Genomic DNA, 22,640 nt, shown 5'->3' with positions numbered 1-22,640 from the left:
GGATGAGTAGATTACAGATCTGAAGTGCAGTGGAAGTGGAATGAGGAGAAGTGGGTGCAGGGGTGGTGGGCCGAGAAGGGGCAACAGGTCTTTAACAGTGATGAATGCAACTCTATTTTTCACTGTTATTGTTCGCTGGTGTTCTGTGCAGCGGCTCTCACCTCTGCGTCGACGTTCCCATGCCTTCTCGTCAGTGCAATCCATCACAGGCGGCTTTAACTAACTCTAACTATCTCTAATCATCTGGAATCAGTTCCAATTATCTCTGCTCTGCCCCTCATGCATCAGTGTCTCTTGTATCTCTCAGGCATGGCGAGAGAAGAGGGGGTGTAGATAAAGAACTAAGCTCTGGAAATAGAAGGAAGAACAAGCTGCACAATGAAAAATAGACTGTGTCGCCATCCATTGTTGAACAAACAAACTAAGGTTACGTTTCTGTGGTATAACTGCAAAGATGCATTTAAAAAGGAACTTTTCAATCCAACGTTGTTCCCTTTTTTCATTAGTATAGCAGAACCTGGAAAAAATGCTATTTTTCTAAATCTTGCATGACTTCTCCATCGTCCTTTAGTAGTGAAACTCATTCCCCCGTTAGCTTAATGACTGCTAGGAAGTCAAGTATTTAAAAACTCTCTTCAAGGTTCAAGCTTCTGCAGAAGTACTGCGAAGCTTTAAAATAATGTTTGACGTGCTATTTTCTGTCAGTAGATTTAACCATTTTTCTAAATCATGCATTAACTCTCCATCTTCCCTTTGTAGTAAAACTCATTACCCAGTTAGCTTAATTACTGCATGGGGGTCAAGTGTTTAAAGCTCCCCACAAAGAACAGTCCTCCGCTCATTTAACTGACAGTCTTTTATTAACCCAACTAGCTTTTCCCCAAAAGTTTTTAATGAGAGCTGCGATCTCGTCTGCGAGCCCTCCTTCTTCTATCCCAGACGTTTGCCTGTCTGTTTGTCCTCTCAGCAGGGGTCCAAAGACAAATAGCCACATTGTTGTACAAGCCTTTACCCAAACCCTCACTCCAGAATACGCAAAAGGAAAGAAAAGGAGGGGAGCAGAAGAGATGGAGAGGAAGAGTGTAAAACGTCAAGAAAAGAGGAAAGAGGGGCAATTAATCCTGTTTGGAAGAGAACAGAAACCATCTGGGTTAGTGCCCCACCTGAGGGCAGCAGGCTTTCACATTAACCTCTCTTGTTAGAATCATAAAGACGGACCCTAACAAGGCCCGGTGAGCACTTAGAGCAAGTGTAAAAACACACACACACAAAAATATAGATATACAACCATGGACTCTCTCTCTCTCTCTCGCTCAGTCATCTCTGACACACACATACACTCAAACGCAGGCATGAAAAAGCGGCAAAAGACTTCCCCTGGGAGCCGAGAACCTTTTAAGTCCATTAAAAGCTGCTGGCGGGAGCGAGACAGGGCTGTAACCTAACCGCAGAAGATTGGAACCAGGAACCACGGTGTGGCCCAGACACACCACTCAGGAGTTAAGAAACACATCAGGAAAAATCCTTTGTCTTCTACTTCCCAGAGTACTAGACCTGACTCTTAACAAACAGTAGAGGTCTTTCATAAATGGAAACTGTCACTCAAAAACAATCACCATAAAGATTGCATTATTTTTGATTCCACTGTGCTGGATCGTACATTTATTTTAACAACTAAAAAATGTTCAGCACTTCCACACCTTAAAGGCTTCAAGGTCTATTATGGTTCCTTTTAATCCAGCCAAGGATGAAGAACAAATGAGTGTATACACAGGCACATAGCGAATCGATTAAGCTACGTTAAACAAAGTCTCATTCTCCAGAACGGGGTTCAAAAGCCAGCGCATGGGTTTAGAATAATGAGCGTGAAGTTAGATTGGATGAAACAGGGGAGCTGTGTTAGCACAATCCTCTGGCTGTTGGCAGAGCCCCTCTGCTCCAGATGGACTAATCACGCTTGTTCAAGGCCATCCGCTGGTCGGGAAGAAGGCCTCTGCCTGCTCTGTGTCTGCTCCAGCTCGACAGACAACTCAGTGCTGCTCAGTGTTAGCAAGCCACAAGTAGGCTGACTGTGCCCCCGCCCCCCCAAAGGATGAGACTTTTCCCCTTAAGCCCTACAGGTTGGTGTTGGTCTAATGAAAGGTGACATGAGGAGATAGTTGCAGGGAAGTGACAGATAGATTCAAGATGGTGTTGAACATCAAACGCAAGATAAACAGATGGAGTACTGAGGTTAGGATCATGGGTTAGTAGCACCATGATTTGGACTGAAGGAAGGGAAATGATTTTTCCATGTCCCACTGTTTCATTATTCCCAGATGCTTTAGGTAATCTGAACTGGAATACTGGAAGCTGAAAGGATCAGCGAGCAACAGGGACACTGATTATCTCAAAGAGAGTAAAAAAACATTGAGCCTTGTTGCAGATGGGAATAAAAGTTTAGCATTACTGTGGGATTGTCTCACTGCATGGGGCTTTTGAGTGTCAGGATGTGTGGGTGTGTGATGGAGATTGGCTTTAACAAGTGGAAACCCAGTGCAAACTGTGATGACACATTTTATTCATACATCGAGGTATACGATTCCATTGGCAGAGAGCTTCGCAGACTTCTCCTGTGACATAAAACGATCTCATTAAGTAACACAGACATCATTTCACCTTGAACAGAGTTCAAAGTCTCGTTCAGTGTTCCTTATTTCGAGTCCCAGTGTCACACCAACTCTCTGTCACCACTGGATTCTCTCGCAGACGGGCAAGCACAGAGGAACAGCAGATGACTTTGCATGAAGGCCAAATTATGTGCAAAGAACTTGGATTTCCACTCATGCAGTTCAATTTGTCTTAAAGACAGTAAGCACAGTGGAGATCACAGGGAACACTTCGCACACTTGATCTAATAAGACAGTGTTAATGAGACCTGATGGCAATCCAGCGAGTGCAATCGGAGCTTAATTGTTCTTTAACAGTGTTTAAAGCCAACCAAACCCAAGCCAACATTCATCACACATATTGAAACCATGTTTTGCAATTCATTGTTGTGGTACACAAGAAACCTCAGCAACATTGTTGGCTTGCATATTAAAGAAAAGACAAAGGGAGAATGCGTGTGCACAGACAGAGGAGAAAAATTGAGCGTGAGCACAAGTGAAATAAAAAGTGAAATGTACTTACAGTCGAGACAGGCCAGGGTTCTTCTGAAACAGCAACTCAGGAAGCTGCTGCAGTTGATTACGGTTCAGCCGCCTGCGGCAGGGAAAACATACGATCAACCAGTGACTTTGTGTTTGTGTGTCTGTGCATGTGTGCCCTTGTGTAGGCTGTGAATAATTCTGCTTGCTGCCGAAGAATCGGCTTAGCCACAGGCTATTGTGTTTCAGTGTGCACTGAATGTCACATAAATATCCAACCGAAAGTCCAGGGGAATTAAAATATAGTCAGAGACAGCGCCGTAAATTATCTCTGCCTGGTCCTCTGCTTACTTTCCCAGAGTAAGGGGGCCGCAACTTTCCCATTTAAATAAGTGAATTACATCCACTAGTTATATGAACATGAACACATTTTATCAGGGGTTATATATCTACACAAGATGTTTCTAAATAAAATTAAGAGAAAAGGATGAGCCAAAGGAAGCATTGACCAAGAAGGTTGGTTGGCAACAGAGACCATGTCAAACAACTTTCATCTAACACTTGCAGGCTTTATGCAAATACAACAATTTAGTCAACGAGGAACAGACTGTGGCTAATCTGTTGGAAACCACAACTCTCCTCTCCCCTGAATGGAGGCTCATGGGAGTGAAAGCAACGGCTGTGGCACAGTGAAGCTGCAAATCTGAAAGGCAGGTCTGATGTCGTTACTTTAGACACATTCAGACAGATGTTGGGACCTGAGCCACTCACTGTATACACTGAAAAGAGTGCTTGGCCATCTGAGGTGGAGATTTAGTGTGCTTTTGGTATTAATGGCCTGCTGCCTCTCTGTTCACACTGACTGAAATGTACCTGCTGGTGGGTTAGAGGCTTTTGAACATTAGAGCAACGAGCCGCCTAATTTCCACATTGGTCTGGCACATGGACACATCTACCCAATGTTTGGATCTGTGCATGGTCTCGAGGTTTGGTAATGTAAATTGTTAATGTGGGTTTCAGATCGGGGGGGAAAGTCTTTCATAAATTAACCACAGTGTGTGCATGACGGCGAGTGTTAAAAAGTCATCTGCTGTGCAGGTTTTTCGTGTGGGGGACACTATTGATTTGCTAATGAGTTGGTTTGAGGTGTGGTTGACTGTGTTTGTCTCTGTGTTTTCCCAGCCAGTTTACAAGCTGTCAAGAGTCCTGGTGCTGTCCAGATGAGCCAGGGTCTGTGGTGGGGGAGTCCTCTTAAGCCCCCACATCCCACTGAGGGCATTCCTGTCAGGCTAAGTTAATAAAAAAATACTCCCAGCCCACACTATACCCTCTTAGTACAAACCCAACCACAATGGAATGACAAGGAAAGGGCCTCATACTTAATACACCGCTTAAAATCAGTTCCTCCTGTTAGTCTCATTAAACTGAACTAATACAAGGACTGAATCAGATCAGTGGAAGAGTGGGATTTTCATTTGAAGTTTAAAAAAAGACGTAAAAATGTGTGGTTCCTGTCAGCCTATCTGCAGACACCCCTGGGTGGTACTCACAGCCTCTCCAGCTCCTTCATGTCATCAAAAGCTCCTCGCTCGATCACAGTGATCTGATTCTCCATCAGCTGCCTGCGGAAAGAGGACAGAGAGAAAGAGAGCCTTAGAAACTACATGACACATGTGGCTTTGACATTTTTACGAGTCTGCGGACGGTCACTCAAGCTTTAACAAAGTATAGGGGCCTTTGGGGGTTTTGGTGGCGAGACTTCTATATACAGCAAGTACATTCAAGCTGGGTGCAGTATATTCAGCACCTTTTTCTCTCTCTGACACACACACACACACACACACACACACACACACACACACACACACACACAGACACACACACACACACACACACACACACACACAGGGCAGTGGTGTGGACCGGGGGCATAGTGTGGAATCTTGGCAGAAGAAGCAGAAATAGCAGCCAGGAAAGTTTCTAAGGTGGCTCACAAAGTGTGAGTCCAGGCTCTGGTGTGGTCCTCTGGGTGTAGCGGCTGGGTGGAGACCAGACGAAAGGTAGGAAGAGGGTCAGAAAGTGCGAGAGGGGAAACCGAGGTGGGCTCAAATGTTTTAATGATTGGCACAATCAAGGGAAAGTAGCCTGTGTGTGTGTGTGTGTGTGTGTGTGTGTGTGTGTGTGTGTGTGTGTGTGTGTGTGTGTGTGTGTGTGTGTGTGTGTGTGTGTGTGTGTGTGTGTGTGTGTGTGTGTGTGTGTGTTTGTGCGTGTGTGTGTGTGTGTGCGCATGGTTGGACGGTATCAAAGTTACAGGCAGTACATCAAGGCTGTTAGTCATACGCAAACAAACATGGATGCACACAAACACACAGCACAAGCGCACAAGCAGGAACACATCCTTTCCTCACCTACACTGCCAAAGCTAACGCTCAGAAAAAGGGTCTTCGATGGTTTTGGAAGTGTTACAATAACACGAGGCCAGGAGGGAGAGAAAAGTGTCCAGCAGCTTTAGAAGCAACAAGAGCCTTCCTTCATTACGTATACAACTGTTCTGTGTTGAAGGCAACCTCTCATGTCTCCTGTGAGGCCGCGCTGCGCTGCAACTCAGCAGTCTGGGCTTCCTTCCCCATCGAATATAAATGCTAATCACTGCTCGCACTCCATAAACACAGAGAGAATAGTGCAATTCACCTCCGATCTCTTTCTCATGAATTTAGATGGATTTGGGGAAAAATTATGATGAGTACTTTTGGATTCAGATAACTTTTTTTTGTAGAGACAGTCTAAGGGCACGCAGCCTCCAGATTTTTTTTCTGAGTTCCCTCCTCACAAATACACATCACTGATTTCAACGAGCCCAGCACCCAGTGCCAGACGTCTGGAGGTAAATCAGCTGTGTTGATTCTAGCCTGACAGGATAGATGGCAGCTGACTGTAAAGATAAACCTCCGTGCCTGTTTGGCTCCTTCTGGGGGTTGCCTAGGGGTCAGCGAGATCAGAGGTCAACCCACTGTTTGTCTTGTTACTGCTGAGGTCGCCCTCCAGGACACAGAGACACGATTTCCTAGTTGCACAGGCAGACATGCCAAGTACCTCCATTATGTTAATCATGCGTCATGTATACGGTCGGCTGGCATTTCAAAAAGTGAGCTGTGTGTGTTTGCATGTGTGTGTTAAGAGTAGCACAGCGGTGGCTGGGGAGGATATCAGAGGCTTTCCAGCAAGGGAAGTTCTGTCTTCAGTACCCCATGTAAGGAGTTGTTTCCTTCTTACTTGCCTGTGACAAGCTGCCGACATGAAGGCATTTAACCTCCATGTGGGGGTAGGCGGTGGTGCAGCAGCAAAGAAGGCATGCATGAGAGTGACGAGAGGGGACAAGAAGGAGTAGAAACATGCAAGCTGAAGTTCAATACAGAGGGGAAGACAGGGACTAGGCTTGAAAATAGTCTGGCTTTTCTGGGAAGTAGGAATTATGTGCAGCTCGTGTTACATCTAAAACATGTTCAGGTCTACACAACTTCCCTCCGGGCAGTATTTTAACAACTATACTCACAAATGCGTACACACGTATAGACACTTTTACAGCTACTTTAATACCTGGAGTCACAAGTGCGTTTTAATTTCAACACACAGGGAGTCAATGACTTCTACTGAATGTGTTAACAGTGTTGAGAGCTGATTTAGGCCCGGTGCTTTGTGTACACATTACATGTTGATGTGTGGGTACAAAGGGCAAGTGAGCGTGTGTGTGTCTAAGGGACAAAATATGCCACTACAACAGAGAGAAAACAGTGGAAGAGTGGTCCATTACTTCACGAGCTGCAGTAGCTTAATGTACTCTGGAGTAGGACTCTCGACAGAAGTCTCTCCACTTCAATGGGTTTATGCTAATTTGAGCAGAAACTCAGTGCAGCCTGTGAGTTGCAGGGTTAGGTAAAGCTCAGGTATGCATGCATGGATAGATGGACTCCTATCGTCTCTCTACGCATAAGAACATTTCATCAACACACAAACATGAAGGCGAGTACTTACAGAACTCGGATGAACTTGAGTCCAGCGAAGTCACTCTTGGTGATGCGTGTGAGGTTATTCCCATTCAGCTCCCTGCAAAAACAGACACGCAAACATGTATGAATAATTCATTTTTATTCTCCCTCTGAACCTGTTCAGCCTGGTGACTCAAGGAGCAGACAGAGACATGGAGGAATCTCAGTCTACTGATACCACAGTCAAAACTGGAGCTTTGCAACACACACACACACACACACACACACACAACCATAGCCTTCATTCACACATGGTCTGCACAGCACCCTAATCTGTTTGCGTTAGCATGCTACTGCTGTGATATATGCTTAGAATGTCCTTAATTGCTGCTAGTTTTGTGAAATACAAATTGCTTTAGATGAGATGTGAAATGTAACACACAGTATATTAATGGGTAAATCAGAAAGTCTGTGTTCAAGGGAAGTTCACGCTCAGGTTTTACTCCACTGGGAGAAATTAAGAAGTCCTATTTAAATGGAAGCCACATTCGGGCTGCTTGTTTGTCTTTCTATTCCAGCCCTCTCCCACCGACACCCACAACCCCCCTCCTCACTCTGTCTGCCCTGTCCTCCTACTATTGGTGGGGATTAGCAGGAGCCAGCGGAGGGGATTTGGGTAGGGCCACAAGGCCAGAAAGCTAAGTGCTGTGGATATAATAGGAGCGGCCTCCCTGCTGGGAGCTGGCCATCACCGCTAAAGGAAGGGATGGACAAAATAGTTGAAAGGAGAGTATGGCTGACATTTAGAATTTCTATAGTGTTTTGCGTTTCATAATTAATTGTAGCATGCCTAAGTCCTGCTAGAGATTCTATCCTTTGCTGCTGCAGAGGACTGTGCAAGATTTATATTTACCTCTGTATTCTCATGACAGAGAGCAAAGGAAGCAGACAAAGCACGCAAACATCTCTCTGTGCTACTGCAGTTTCAAAGCATTATTGGTCCACCCTACCCTGACCCCCACCCAAAGCACAACCAAAAAAAATGGCTTCATATCCAAGCCGAGAGCGCTGGTCTCTCTCCCTCAGTCACTCTCTCCTTCTCTGGTCTAATGACCACTCCAGGGACTGCAGCGCTATGCAGTAAGGAAGAGAATGGTCATTATAGACAGATGGTTATGTGTGTATGTGTGTGTGTGTGTATGTGTGCGTGTGTGTACACAGGTGCATCGAGAGGCCAAGCGACAGGGGCCACGGGAAATAAATAATGGCCAAGGCTTCATTAGGCTGGGCCCCGACGCACACACACATGCGGTACTCATTACAGGTGCTTACGCAGATAGGCACACATACATACACCCACACACCCTTCTGGATTCACAATGTCTCATCTTCAGGGTGGTCATTGCTGATGACACCCGGAGGACATAAAAAAGGAATAAGATCGAGGCGGAGAAAAGAAGAGAGATGGTTAAAGTGAGGGGTGGAAATATGAGGAAGAATGACTCACGCATAAACAAGGGAAACTGCACTTTTCTCCTCCAGCAATAAAGTCTTCCTTTATCCATTAATAAGTGACACGCCATAGTTTCTGCGTGTTAAAAGCAGTTACGCAACAACTTCTTCAAGTGTTTCGTAAGTTTTGATGACTGATCTAAATTTACTGTTCCTTGAAATGTCTTCAGACGACGCTGCATTATCCTCCTGAAAGTGCCCATCTTTAAAACCATATTGCCCATGCACCTGCTCAGAAATGCTGTGACATTTACACTGAAATGCCACCAGCCGCCTATGATGCTTCAACTAGTCAAGAGTCACACTGTTTATGACATATTCTGACCTTTCCCATTGGCATTTTGCAACTCAAACCAAGCAATGTTTTGAAGTGCTCGAATTGCCCAGGTGAAGATCAGTTCTTGAAATTGCTCAGGTAATAATGTTCGCTCTGCGGCTCATCTACTACAAAGGTCTATGACTCACGCACGCAGACATGACCTTCTGCAGTTACTCATATACTGAGCTGTTAAGAGCACTGGTGAATTGGGTGCCCAAGCATTGCACTTTACATTAAAAGAGAAATGTAGACAATTTGCTTTATGATAAGAGCATGTGGTCCTTATGTAGGGATGCAGCTTCTGGTATTTGACCCGTCTGATGATGTGTGCTAACCCAAGGGAGGATTCTGTCTCTGCAGAAAGTCATCAAGTTACTCCCGTCTGTGTCTTGCTCTGGTTGATAGAAAGAAGCTGGGATTCACATCAACTTGAGCCAGGGAAGATTTTTTTTGTCCTTTGCACACCCATGCACACAACAGTGGTAAACATGTGGTCAGTTAAGTACAGTGGTACATTTTGCATGGAGGAACATATGTTGTTGGTAAATACACATCTTAAACCAGAAAAAAAATGGCTTAGGATAGGATACAGTCTTGAGTATAGGTGTTCTGATACAAATGTTCTTTCCAATTCACAGATTATTATACCTAGACAGACTTGAGCATTAGCTGGTACAGAGAACCTCTGATACTAAAAATAAAGAATACATTGATGGATACAGACTGATTGCTGACATTTACCACCTACTTTCCTGGGAGCTCTTGAGCTCTCTTAGGCTCCTCAAGATCGTTGGTTGACGGCCTGCCAGAACAACCCCCACCCCACTGGATCGTTGGTTGGCGGCCTGCCAGAACAACCCCCTTGCTCCCTATCCCTCTTCCTGCATCTTATCCCATCTCTCCCCCTATCCCTTTCCAAGCCCGGCGCAGTCTAGGCCTGTGAAGACTGTTTCGTCATGAGCCGGGGATCCGGCCGAAGATTTCTGCCTTTTAATAAGACAGTTTTTTCTTACCACTGTAACTTTTGCTGCTTTGCTAAAGTGCTCATGATGGATAGGCCGGATCTTTGTAACATAGCAATAAGTAAGGTCTTTTACCTGCTTTTTGTAAAGTGTCTCGAGATAACACTTGTTATGAGTTGACGCTATACAAATAAAAATTGATTGATTGATTGATTTAGCTAGCTTTCAGTAACATAACGCTCTCTTTTATCGCCCCTATGGACGAGATTTTTGAATGTGGTCCTGCGATTCTATCTCATTCTGACAAACCTCTTTATTTATGTTTATATCTGTAGTCTCTTCCTGATATGTTTTAATTACCCTTGGCCTTTACCTCACCCAAATTGTATTTAGTTCAAATTATCCTAAATGAAATCGGATGGGTGCAGAAGAAATTAACATTTTTTGTGCCCTTTAATATTAACTCACTGCTGTCCAAAAACAAAACTAAAGATAAAATAAAAATAAAAAAATAACTATACGGTATTAGTGCCTCCAAGAAAAATCTGTTTTTTAGCTACAATATGAGTCGTGGACATTACTTTGCTTTACAATCAAAGGAAGCTGAGCAACGACTTGTGGCGCAACAGCAAAGGTTCGTTTAATCTTTTCATAGAGAAATGTTTTGTTGTACTGATTGAGGTGGATTTCAATCATACAGTACTGCAGTATAATAAAATTATTAGGTATCATTCGTCGTTCTGACGGCAAAGTATTTCTACTGCCGACTGCTTCAATCACATCCATTCCATCCTCTGGAAACTCAGCAAGGATTTCCACTTCATACAAACTTCCTGAAGTGGAAGTGGTTTTATAACATCACTATCTAATCCCTCTTCATCTTCCATCCCTATTTGATTGATGCCTGTAAGTACTTCCTGGTGCACCTTCCCTCGGGTGACCATGAGGCAGCTATTCTCCAGCGCTCCACATTTCTGTAATTCAAAGGGGGGGGGGGGGGTCACAGCGCTGCTACAATGCTGAAAAACTCATTATGTTTAGTTCTGCCAGCTGCCTGGGTTCCTTTGCTGAGGTGGACCTGGTTCGTATTGAGCAACGCTATAAACCTCAGGACTGGAGGGAGGATAAGCAAACACACTGGCTCACCAAGGCCTGCGTACAGATACAAATCCACATGTGCTTTACACACATATACAAAGACCATATTGAGTTACTGTATCAAGTAACACATACAAGCACACCTACTGGGATGTAACCACAAAGCATTATTGGAGAAGGCAGTTTTTGTTCTGTTGGTCTCTGGCCTGAGCTAAATAACATAATGATCACAAAAGAAACTACTGATGGCTGTACAGCTTGTCACCAACCTTATCGATTTATGCAGAAAAACAGCAGAACTGAATTAAATATGGACACAGAGGGACAGTTCGGAAGTTATATTAAGACCTGTTTGCAGCTAAAATGTTGCCGCACTCTGTATTCTTGCCTCAGAGGAGCAACACACTTTTTCTGCTTCAAAAAACTTGGACGTGGCTCACTAAGGTGGGTCACTGTTGGTACTAAGCCTGCCTGAGTTCAGTAGTTTTATTCTGCAGCCATAATAAAACAACTGGCAATGCAACACTTACTCACAGGCTGTGGCAAAAAAAAAAGTAGGCCAAGCTGACATGTAGCAAAGTTTGAAGGCTTTCTAAATAGGAAAATAAGCTAACAACAGCATTTCACAATCTGACAGCGGCATACTTTTTAATGACTCCAAATTCTTTATTCTCTATTCCTATTTTTTCCGCTCATGGCCATGCTGTGTCTACATTATTCCTGCTTATATTTACAGCGTAGAAAACTGTTACCGCATCCAAGGAGGTGTTCATTAATAAGAATTAATTGAAAGCATGGAGGCCGCCATGCATGGTTGGCGGAGAAATTGCTTAGTACAAGCTCGTGGCGCGCTTTTGCTCAGTAATTAACAAGATAACAAGATTCATAACATTTCTTGTAGTAGACAAAACTGTACGACAAGAGCGCCTACTGTAACACTCTCATTTGTGTTCACTTGTCAACACTTTTATTTTTTTATATTCAGGTCTAATTACAGATTTTTTTCCCTCAACTGTTTAAAGGTTCTTGCTTTAAATTACACATATATTTTTATCCCTGCACGGGTTATGTACATTTCTTGTATAAATCTATTTTTAATTGCACAGTTTAAGTTTGTTTCATCTAGGGGTATTCTTTAAATCTTTTTTCAGGTTAATATATATGTATGGGAGGGTCGGGTCGGTTTTGTGGTTTAATTTGTAACAAATGTTTCATGTCATGTACGTCTTTGTAACCTGCTACTGGATGCTTTGAATTTCCCTCGGGATCAATAAAGTATCTATCTATCTATCTATCTTTGGGTGGTATTCACTATACATTTATAATACTAATTTAATAAAGGCTACCTTCGTGTGGCTATGTCCGTCTCCACCGTCGTACAACAAACCCAGACCGACAACTGTCACACACCACTTTACTGATGTAAACAATATCACTCCGCCAATCTCATCTGTCAATCAAAGTTAAGGCAAAGTGCAACCTGTTAAATAGTCCTCTTACCTGAGGAACAATATGCAATGTTAATAAATATTTTAATCATAAATCACATTTGGAAATTATGTCAACCTCAGAAAAATACAGATTTTCAAAACAAAGTAAAACGCCACATCATCTTCATCATACACTATCTAACAAGCTGAGATATAGTCCCCCGATATATATTTATTTTAGAAATAATGATAGGTCATTAAAGTAGTTAACTGAACATCAAACGGGATGTGAGATCATTGTATATTCTAATTTCAGATGCAGGCTTTAGTTAGTGGATGAAGAGACAGTTTCACCAGAACAACATCATGGGAGTCAAATTCTGACAGGCAGCCTGTAGCCAATTAGAATCAAGTATTTACCAAGTCTTTAGTATAATACTCCTTCATCTAGAGTTTAACAAAGCATTGACAAGTCTTGCTACTTTGCAGACCAAACTTTATTGATACGTAACACTCTGCACAAGCCATAAACACACAATTCTGAATGGAAGTAAAGGCATCAATTACTTTTAAATGGCTTATTAAGGTGTATATTTTTTGCAGAGTGGTCATTCTGTCTCGCTGCTGAGAGCGCAACAGGACCATTTGTCCTGAACAGCTTTAGCCTAGCGGGGAGGACAGGAGCCAGCTGATTGAGGATCATTTGCACAGTGCTCTGCAAACTCCTCGCTGTGGTAACCATCCAATAATCAGAGGCCTGAGGTCCTGTACAGCCCGAGCATGGATGCTCATTAATGGCAATCACACACTGATAATGCTATTAGAGCACACCAGCAAACACTCTCCTTAATGAATGAAGTGAACAGGTTGAGAAGCTGTGGAAGAGTGAAGCTTTTCTCATGCTGCAGGCTCCAGGACATATGGACGTGACAGCCGTGAAACACGCAGGAGGAGAGAGAGACACCAGGAGACAGAAAGACGAAGGAGCCGCACTGACAGTGTTGTTAGCTGCCTGAAAGCGACGGTGTGGAGCAGAGTGGTGGAGTGTTGCGACGAGAAGCTGTGAAGAGCTGACGGGCTGTCTGGGAAACGTCAGGGGAGAGACGGATCCTGGGAGACTAAGAGGGGAAAGTGACCTACATACTAGTTGGTCTAACAAGGCTACAGAACCAGGCAGCACCATCCAGACCTGCTTCCTGGTCAAAGAGATAGAGAGACTGAGAATGAGCAGAAGAGAGAGAAAGCAGGCCACCATGACCAGAATAACACTCTTTTTAAAACCCAACTGGAACACTTCTATCCACACTAAGAGGTCAGATTTCTGTGCAGCTTGAACAAAACATTCCCTCTTATTCAAATGTGGCTTTCAGACGAGCAGCAAAGGCCCTCAGCTGTACTTTTTCAGTGTGCGTCTGTGTTATGCCTTAATATGTGCATGAATGTCTTAAGAGTGTTTTCCCAGCTCCCGCACTTCTCTCAAGGGTTATTTACAGTTTTCATTCTGCTCAGTCAGGCCTCAGGTGCAAGATTACTGATACAGGAGGTAAACATGAAGCAGATCCCGCACACACACGCACACACACACACAGACACACACACACACACGTCCTCCTCAGGGCCTTGACCGATACAAGATGTCTCGCATCTGCAGAGTCCTTCATTTTATAATTGTCTGCACGTAAAAGTCAAGGGCCTAAACACACATTTCTTCCAACTTTACGCGGCCTTCCCACAACAGAAAGGAACCTTGACACGATGTCTCGTCGTTTTTTTTTTTTTTTATCGTGTGCCACTTGCTGCTGCGAGCAAAATAGAAAGAGTGGGAGCTGGGAAAAAAAGCAACCAGGGGAAAGACAAGGGAGGAAAGTAGCACACAGGGCCTTTCTGATCAAACATAGATAACTTATGACACTCTCCCAGGCCCAAGTGAATCAATTAAACATCTGTTCCAATGTGTGTTCCTGAAAAAAGAGAGAACACACACGGACAGGAGGGCTGTAGTAAAAAAAAAAAAAAAGCATAGACTGAAGGTTCTTTCATGATGTGTACTGTAGTTTGTTCAGTGACAGACGCTGAGGTTCTGTTGTGGCTCCTAGTCCCGCATGAAGGCACTCAGGGCTGCGTATGAATGCCGTACTTTGACTGAGAGTGTATCATATGGACTCAACATCTGCTCGGCCACATCTATTATGTTTCAGTTATTCCACGAAGAAGACTGAGAAGACGTTTGCCCGACAGATGTGCGCAGACGACTGCTAATTTGATTGATCCTTCATGTGGGCTTAAATCAGTCTGTTGATCTCAAAGAATATAGAATAAACGGTTGATGCATGTTCGGCTGTCTCTCCAACTGAGCACGCTGATGTCTACATTCCTCCAGCTCCTTACAAAGAGTAGCTCGTCTGCCAGCAGTTAACCCTAAAGGCTGAAACGATGACTCAATTAAGACTAGGGATGTGCGCGATTATTTAACGAAACATTCAAACGTCACCCCTGCTAGCTGGCACCAGAATTACTAGTAACTTAAAATGATTTTATTTTTTTATTAATGTAGGCAAACAATGTGCGTAAAATGCTGTGTATCGCAGCAACTAGCCGTGGCTTTAGATCTGGTTAATGGGCCTGCACTCCCGCTCTATTGCCCAGATGAAAGCCAGCACACTGGACAATGTCATCTTGTATTAAGTCTGTATCCGGTTAAACTGGCATATAGCCACTCGACCTGAGAAATGTGAAACCCCAGTCAGCACAGGCATGGATGTTAACCTGCAAAGAGGTGGTGGTGCTAGCCCTGCTAACATTAGCCACAATAGGAAAACCATTTTAACATTTATGCACATCGCAATTACAGCAGCATTTATAGCCTAGTGGTTATGTCGGACGCCCCAGAGGCAATAGTCCGCGTCGCAGTGACCGTGGGTCTGAATCCGACTTCGGCCCTTTGCTGCATGTCCTTCCCCTCTCTCAACCCAACATTTCCTGTCCCTCGTTTATTGTCCTATCCAAAGGTAAGAATGTACCCCAAAAGAATACATCAAAATAAATAAATAATGCAATTTCACATTGCATTTCAAATGGCATTTAAATAGGCTACAACCATTATGGTTTTGGAAAGTGTTTAGATGTGTTAAATAAACTGTGCTCAATATTGACTAATGACTGACTATTGTTTTCTGAGTGTTTTGTTACCTTTAGACTGTTTCATCTAGTCTGGATTTCAATTAGTCACTAGGAACATCCCTAATATCTATCCCCAGTATACAAAGAAAAACATTCTGCAACTATTTTGTTAATCAAGAATCTGTTTTTGATCACATCAAACAAAAATGTTTCTGCTAGCATTTTTCATTCGCGATTTACGATGTTTCCTGAGTTTGTTCGGTCTTAACCACTGGACGTTGGAAGCTGTCTGTGGGGGTTTCAAAGACAAAAATATTCATATATTATTGGAGGAAACAAAAAAAAGCAACAGAATAATCGAATTTCCTGAGAATGAAGAATAAACGATGATTCTAGCAGAATAGAAGAAAAAAAAACAACTTCAGTGTTGCACAGAAAAAGCACTGATGCGATAAATGTGCAGACAGATGTAGATCACAAGCACCTCTTGCATCTGGTCGCTGCTCATAATTTCCTCTCAAACTTGCATCGCATCAAAAGCATCTCGGCTGGCGTGAAATGTGGATTATAAGGCCTATCTACAATGTTAGAAGAGTGTTCACTCATGTGCATTTTAACACACACACACACACACACACACACACACACACACACACACACACACACACACACACACACACACACGCTTAAATATCACCTACCCCCTTCACTCTCTATTGCCAGCTTCTTCCTGACTAGCCAGGAGGGTTAAAAGGAGAGATGGACTTCTGAGAGATGAAAGGTGATCTACATGGAGTCTCCAAATTTGATTTTCATGGTCTGCTGAGATACAGACACTCTTAGATAGGCGTGCAAAGCAATCATGCACATGCACACACGCACCCCACATGAGCTTGTCAAGCATAAGAACAAAAAGAGCACAAGCAGTGGTGTTACAGGGCATTTCTCTCACTCACACACACACACTCACACACACTCACACACACACTCACACACACACTCACACACACACACACACACACACACACGCACACACACAGATCACGTTGATGGGGTCAATAGGATGTGTATGTGTGTGTGTGTGTGTGTGTGTGTGTGTGTTTAAAACACTTCCATATAGTAGCAGGGAGAGAAGGCGAGTGTGTCTGAAGTGACTTTAGACTGAAAGCAGCTGCTTTAAATGTTCAGTCGTCTCTCATCGCTCTTATACAAACATTATGACGGTACATTTATTTTTTTTTAAAAGTAACAAGTCTTTACCACGACAACTTACAAATGATAATAGAGTTAGAAATGCCCCACATACTGTACCACCTTTGGGTTGCATACATTAAAAAAAAAAACTCTGATACAATTCCAGTTCAAATCAAACAATATTGATACCTATTTTGTTACCATGGCAACAACAACAATACAAGTTCTAAGCAAAATTTCTTGTTTTTATTATGCAAAATGCAGGCAAACTCCTGAATACTATCTAAATTTCACAAAAACATTGGAAACATTTGGGTACCTCTTTCTCTCTCTCTTTCTCTCTTTCTTACTCACTGAAGCTTTTAGTCAATAATATGATTGAAGATTGAAGATGAAGTATTTGTAAAGCTTGGGGAACTTTTTAAAACTATTGATAATAAAAATATTTGAGATTGGATCATTTTAAAACACACAGTAGTGAACATCTTCACAACCTTAGACCACTTGGTATCCAGTAACAGCCAGTAAGCCAGTAAATGCACAGATCAGGTGTCTTCTTCTTATTACCTTATTTATGTTGTGTTTTTGGGGATATTTTGCAGTATCAGTAATAAGCCATATGTGTATTTATGGTTAACATTGGTACAGACTCTGTTTAAATGCAGACTTTTGTTTGTTTATATTGTTTATATGAGGGAACAATGGACAATGAAGAGTATCGTATTGTATCATGACATTAGTCAAAGCTGACAAAATGTAAGTAATGTATTTTCCAAGCAATAATGTGTATATTTATTAATCCCAGTAGCATTAGAGGAGTACTTAGAATCAGCCAATTATCAAGTTTAGATAACATAATTTGAATCAGAAAGGCGGAACTCCAAAGGCAGCTAGCAATAGCGTCCATCCCTGTATTCAGTGCAGAGGGAAAAGACCACAGCTGTGTAGTGCAGGCAGTAAATTGGACTGACTGAGTCCCAGGCCTGTAATTTCACAATCCTCCACTGAGCATAAACATTCTCTGAATGATCTTCATTCCAGGCATTATCACTCCTCACGGGATTAGGGGTTATGAGGACGGATATATTAGTCTGTGAAAAACGGACCAGCATGAATTTAAGTCTGCCTCGGGGCTCGACCTATTTCGCCCTTTATAATAAATAACATGATCTTGTTTATTCATTTATGAGCCCTGTGGTTGAGTAACACGTCTCTTCACTCTTCGTTGCTGTAATCCTTTCATTAGTGTTAACCACCTCAGTTACTGTGCCAGCCTCGCCTGGTGGAATCTTCTCCTCCTCCTGCTCTGGACCCTCACAGCTCCACTCCTCACCTCAGTTCTGTGTCTTTTCTCATCTCGTTCCTTTTACGTGAGTCAAAAAGCCAGAGTTGGCAGCTAGTGGCCAGGCTGTGTTCAGTCTTGTCAGGGTAAATTATGGATCAGGTGGCTAGTGAGCTGTCAGTTGTAGCAGCTATGAGCTTGTGCCAAAAACACCGCAGGCATTCCCTGGCACATGCACATACATACACACACACACACACACACACACACACACACACACACACACCTACCACACAACCCCCAAATGCATAAACATGGCTATCGCAGCAAGGGAGCCCCTCATCTTCAACCACTACCAAACCTCATGTGTGTTTCATCTGATATTACTTATTCACTGCACACATGCACATACACATATGGAGGCAAGTTTATGAACAAATACAAGTCAACATCAGATTTATACAGGCATGCATGAAAGCACAAACACACACACACACACACACGCACACACACACACACACACACACACACACACACACACACACACACACACACACACACACACACACACACACACACACACACACACACACACACACACACACACACACACACACATATGGTGTGCAGACTCCACCTTCCTCATTCTGGAGGAGCTCCAACATGCCCCCAAATCTCTGTACAGGGTATTTTCTGGCAGTGAGACTACATCATCAATACACTTGCTTTTTGTAATTAGATGAAAGCGCGCACACACTCACACACACGCACACGCAGAGCTCCTCCCCTTCTACAAATCAACTCATTCACAGATGAGACACGGGCTTAATCTAAGCAGCAGGGCTGTTAGAGAGATAAAGCCGGTTTGATCAATACCTGTCCACCTAAAGCTTAACTATCAACCTTTACTGTCAGTGCATAGTCTCCATAATCAGCCTTAAAGATTCAGATTTTTCCCTCAGTTAAGACTGAAATCAATGTGATTCTCATGTGCTTTCTTTTGCCATAGCAGATGCACTAAAGAGATGCAGAGGGGATGGATGCAGAGAGGGAGCAGCGGGGGAGGGAGCACCCCGGTGGCCCGTACGAGGCAGGGTGTCATTTTAATACGGCGAGCTCACAGTCTCATTACAGTTTTCAGACTAAGGAGCGCAGGGGTCAGACCTGATCCAAACCCACACTGACAAGTGCAAATGGGATTCTGCTGTCTGTCTCAACACCCTTCGTACGCACACCCCCGCCCCACAAAGACACACACAAACACTTTCCCCCCCCAAACCAAGCCCTTCTGGCTCTAACACACACACTCTATCTCCCAAAAGCATCCCCATGTATACACTAGTGCAAAAACACACAGTGATTTCACACAGACACCCTTAAACAAACAGCGAAGCAGACAGGAAAAGTCAAGTGCAATCTTTTTCTACTTTGCTCTTCATCTTTTTCTCCCCTTCCGACACGTCTGCTGTGTAGAAAGTACATTTTGCACGCGAGGTTGTCCGAAATGTTGATAAAGCATTTCAAATTCAGATTTTTAAATGATCAATAGTATCGAAAAGTACTGAAGCAAAGTCAAAATATCTACAGATCTTCAGTCATATTTTAACCAGCCAGCTAAAGAGAGCACGCTGGTGATCCATTCAAATTCACAGGGTGGTAATATGACTGGAAATATGAGCTATAATTGAGATGGAATATTTAAAAATTTGGTCTATATATATATATATATGTGATATTTAGACAGTGTGTAGGTTTGCTTGCGGTTTTTGTTATTAAAAAACAATAAATTACCCAATATTGGTCACCTATGACTTTTTTTTTGATGCCGTGGCTTGAAACAGCCATCGACATTGTTTGATGTTTTTACAAGTGTTGTATCAAAGTTTCCAATTCTGATATCGTGACAACCCTATTTGCATTATTATGCTAATTATTATTCAAAAAGTGTTGTCTTCAAATACATTTCTTTTAAGTAAAAAGCTCTTTTAAAATTCAATCCGAATGGCAAGGGCGACCAACTTCAGGAACAATACTTCAAAAACTCCACTACCTCATAACTCATCTTTGACCCCAGTAGCGCTTGCACAATTTCACTCGCATAAACACACATTTTGGAAATACAAACACATAAATCTAACTATGCACATGGGACCGTCATGTGCGGCAGGGTGGGCTGCTTTGACTTGCACAATCACCTTGATGAATCACCTTATTTAACAGCACGCAGAAGAGTACAGTCTGTAATGTTGAGTAGTACCTCTCTGTGGAGACTAGCTACCTTTTACATGACCTACACACACAGATGATGCATGCACCAGAACACACGCACACACACGCACCTAAAAAATAGGCAGTGACCCAGGAATAAATTAGGCGTGACCTTTACACACGTCACGTTTGAAATGCAGCGTGCTTTAAGATCCAGAGATGTTACAACGATAAAATCTCATGTTTAACATGACCTATGAATGCACAAACAACTTTGAACACAGAAATGCTCTTGAGTTTAGGGGCAGGGTATATTTCCAGTGTGAATGGCCATTCATGTAAAAGGAAACCGCAAAATGATCATGTTTCCCCTCGGCTTAAATGTCCAGGCCCATAAGTGCGCATAAGCAACCCGGAAACATGTGGACCCGCCATGCAGGCAAAAAAAAAAAAAAAGAAGGTGTTCTTAGAAATTAAATATGAAAAGCATAAAATATGCAGCCAGCTCCCAATATGCCAACGCTGCCTCTGACACAGGCTTTCTTTCCTCCGTTCCCAACGCATGTTTTATTCAGGGTTGATATTCTAAAAGCTGAAATAGAACAATCTATTTCCCCTTGCACTCCTCACTTCTGATTTACTGATGAATATTTCAGAGGAATGTCAGAATAGACAGAGGAACTCCACTCTGCGAGCCGGCGTCTGCCTCACCTCTCCTCTCCGTCTCACATCCTCCCCTCTGTTTTACAAGACAGCTACGTGGTCCTCGTGCAAGACTCACTTAAGTAGCACATTTGCTTAATTTTCTACATGATTTAACAATTTGTGAAGTGAGTGTTCAGGGGCATGAGAAGGGGGGGAAGAGGGGAGTCTTTGGCACAGGGGTGGAGGAGAGTGAAAGAAAAGGGGGACAAGGAGGGGAATGGATATAAAGACAGTTTTTTTGTTTGGGTTTTGAGAGGCAGAAACATTTTTGGGGGAAATAAAAAAAGAAACCTAAACTTACCCAGCGAATATGATTTTTGTCTAACACTAATTTAAACTTTAAGGCAAACTTCACTTTTTGTCCTAACAACTGTGACACATTTGAAAGTGGAGTAAATCTGCAAATTCAGGTTTTAAAAAATTGCATCTGGCATAAACAAGCAGGTATAAGTAAATCATGGACACATGTGAAAGGCACACATCTGCTCCTGCTCTTTCCAGTCCCTCATGCCTATTTATACCTGACTGGAATGCCAGTGAGTGACTGACTGACACATATACAGACAGACACACACACACTGAGCTTTACAGGCAGGGCTATTGTTCTCTTACATGCTAAGCGAAGTCATGTGCACCTTTACAATATACTCCAGATTGAGCATGCAATACTGTATATGAAGTGAAACGGTAAGAGAAGACAGAGGGACACTATCAAGGAGTTTCTGTACCACACACACATTTACACACACACACACGAGGTTAGAGTACAGATGGTACTCACAGTCTTTCAGTGTTGCGGGGGATATTCCTTGGCATGGTTTTGAGTCCCAGTCCATGGCAGTCCACTGTGGTGCCGCTGCAGGTACACAGGGCAGGGCAGGCGCTGGCTTTGCCCATGAGCAGGGCAGAGAGCATCACCACCCACATCCAGAGCGGCTGCCCGGCCAGCCTGCCCATGCCTGCCCCGAAACAGACTCCTCTGACGGGCATGTTCATCTCCTCTGCAGCCTTCCTCTTCTCCTGCAAAACCACTTCTTTGTCTCTCTGCAAAAAAAAAAAAAAGTCCTCCCACACCTCGCAAGTCCTTTCCAATAATTGTTTGTGGTGAATATAAATAGAAAACTCTAACAAATGCTAATATTTTCCTTTAAGCTGTGAAGAAAGCAAATCCTTTTTGTTCTTTTAGATTTCTTTTGATGTAGGTATGATATCCACCACAGTTTGCTGATGTTAAAAATTGGAAAAAAAAGCTGCTTTCTTTCTCTTATTTTCTCCTTGCAAACTCTTCCTCCTCCCTCTCTTGTCTTTGTGGAGTTGCAGAGCTCTGGTGTGCACACGTCTGTCCTCCTCTCAGTCAGTCCCACTCTGCTCTGCCTGCCTGAAGAGAGAGGGAACAGGGAAAGAGCAGAAAGAGAAAAAAAAAAAGCCAGTCTCTTTCTCGCTCTCTCTCTCTCTCACACACACACACACACACGCATACACACACACACACACACACACACACACCAGTCATCCATCACAAGGATCTACAAATAGCAGAGCCCCCGACTCCACCCCTACCCCTCCTCTCCTCCCTCCTCCTCACACAACCCCCCTACCCCCCCAGAACCCTGCCTGAACTCACTCTCATTCTGAAGATCCCTCTTTCAGTCCCTTGATTCTATTCACAACACAAATCTACTCCAAGTATCTTTCT

The 22,640-nt window shown here is 43.3% G+C and overlaps 1 protein-coding gene across 3 annotated transcripts in view; it reads right to left on the bottom strand.

The window, feature by feature from the left end:
* slit1a (slit homolog 1a (Drosophila)) overlaps positions 1–22,388 on the bottom strand; it is a 103,118-nt gene extending 80,730 nt beyond the window's left edge. For 2 of the 3 annotated variants that reach the window (XM_061039753.1, XM_061039754.1), the window contains exons 1-4: positions 21,726–22,387; positions 7,161–7,232; positions 4,679–4,750; positions 3,172–3,243 (exon numbers count right to left, since the gene is read on the bottom strand). In XM_061039753.1, coding sequence (XP_060895736.1) covers positions 3,172–3,243; positions 4,679–4,750; positions 7,161–7,232; positions 21,726–21,940 — 431 coding nt within the window. In that variant the 5' untranslated portion in view covers positions 21,941–22,387. Of the gene's footprint in view, positions 1–3,171; positions 3,244–4,678; positions 4,751–7,160; positions 7,233–21,725 lie in introns of all 3 variants that reach the window. The other variant, XM_061039752.1, reaches the window with a different exon arrangement.
* Between the last annotated feature and the right edge of the window lie 252 nt (positions 22,389–22,640).

This window comes from Labrus mixtus, chromosome 6, assembly GCF_963584025.1.
Source record: "Labrus mixtus chromosome 6, fLabMix1.1, whole genome shotgun sequence".
In the NCBI taxonomy this organism is placed as follows: Eukaryota; Metazoa; Chordata; class Actinopteri; order Labriformes; family Labridae; genus Labrus; species Labrus mixtus.
This window is presented reverse-complemented; position numbering and strand designations above follow the sequence as displayed.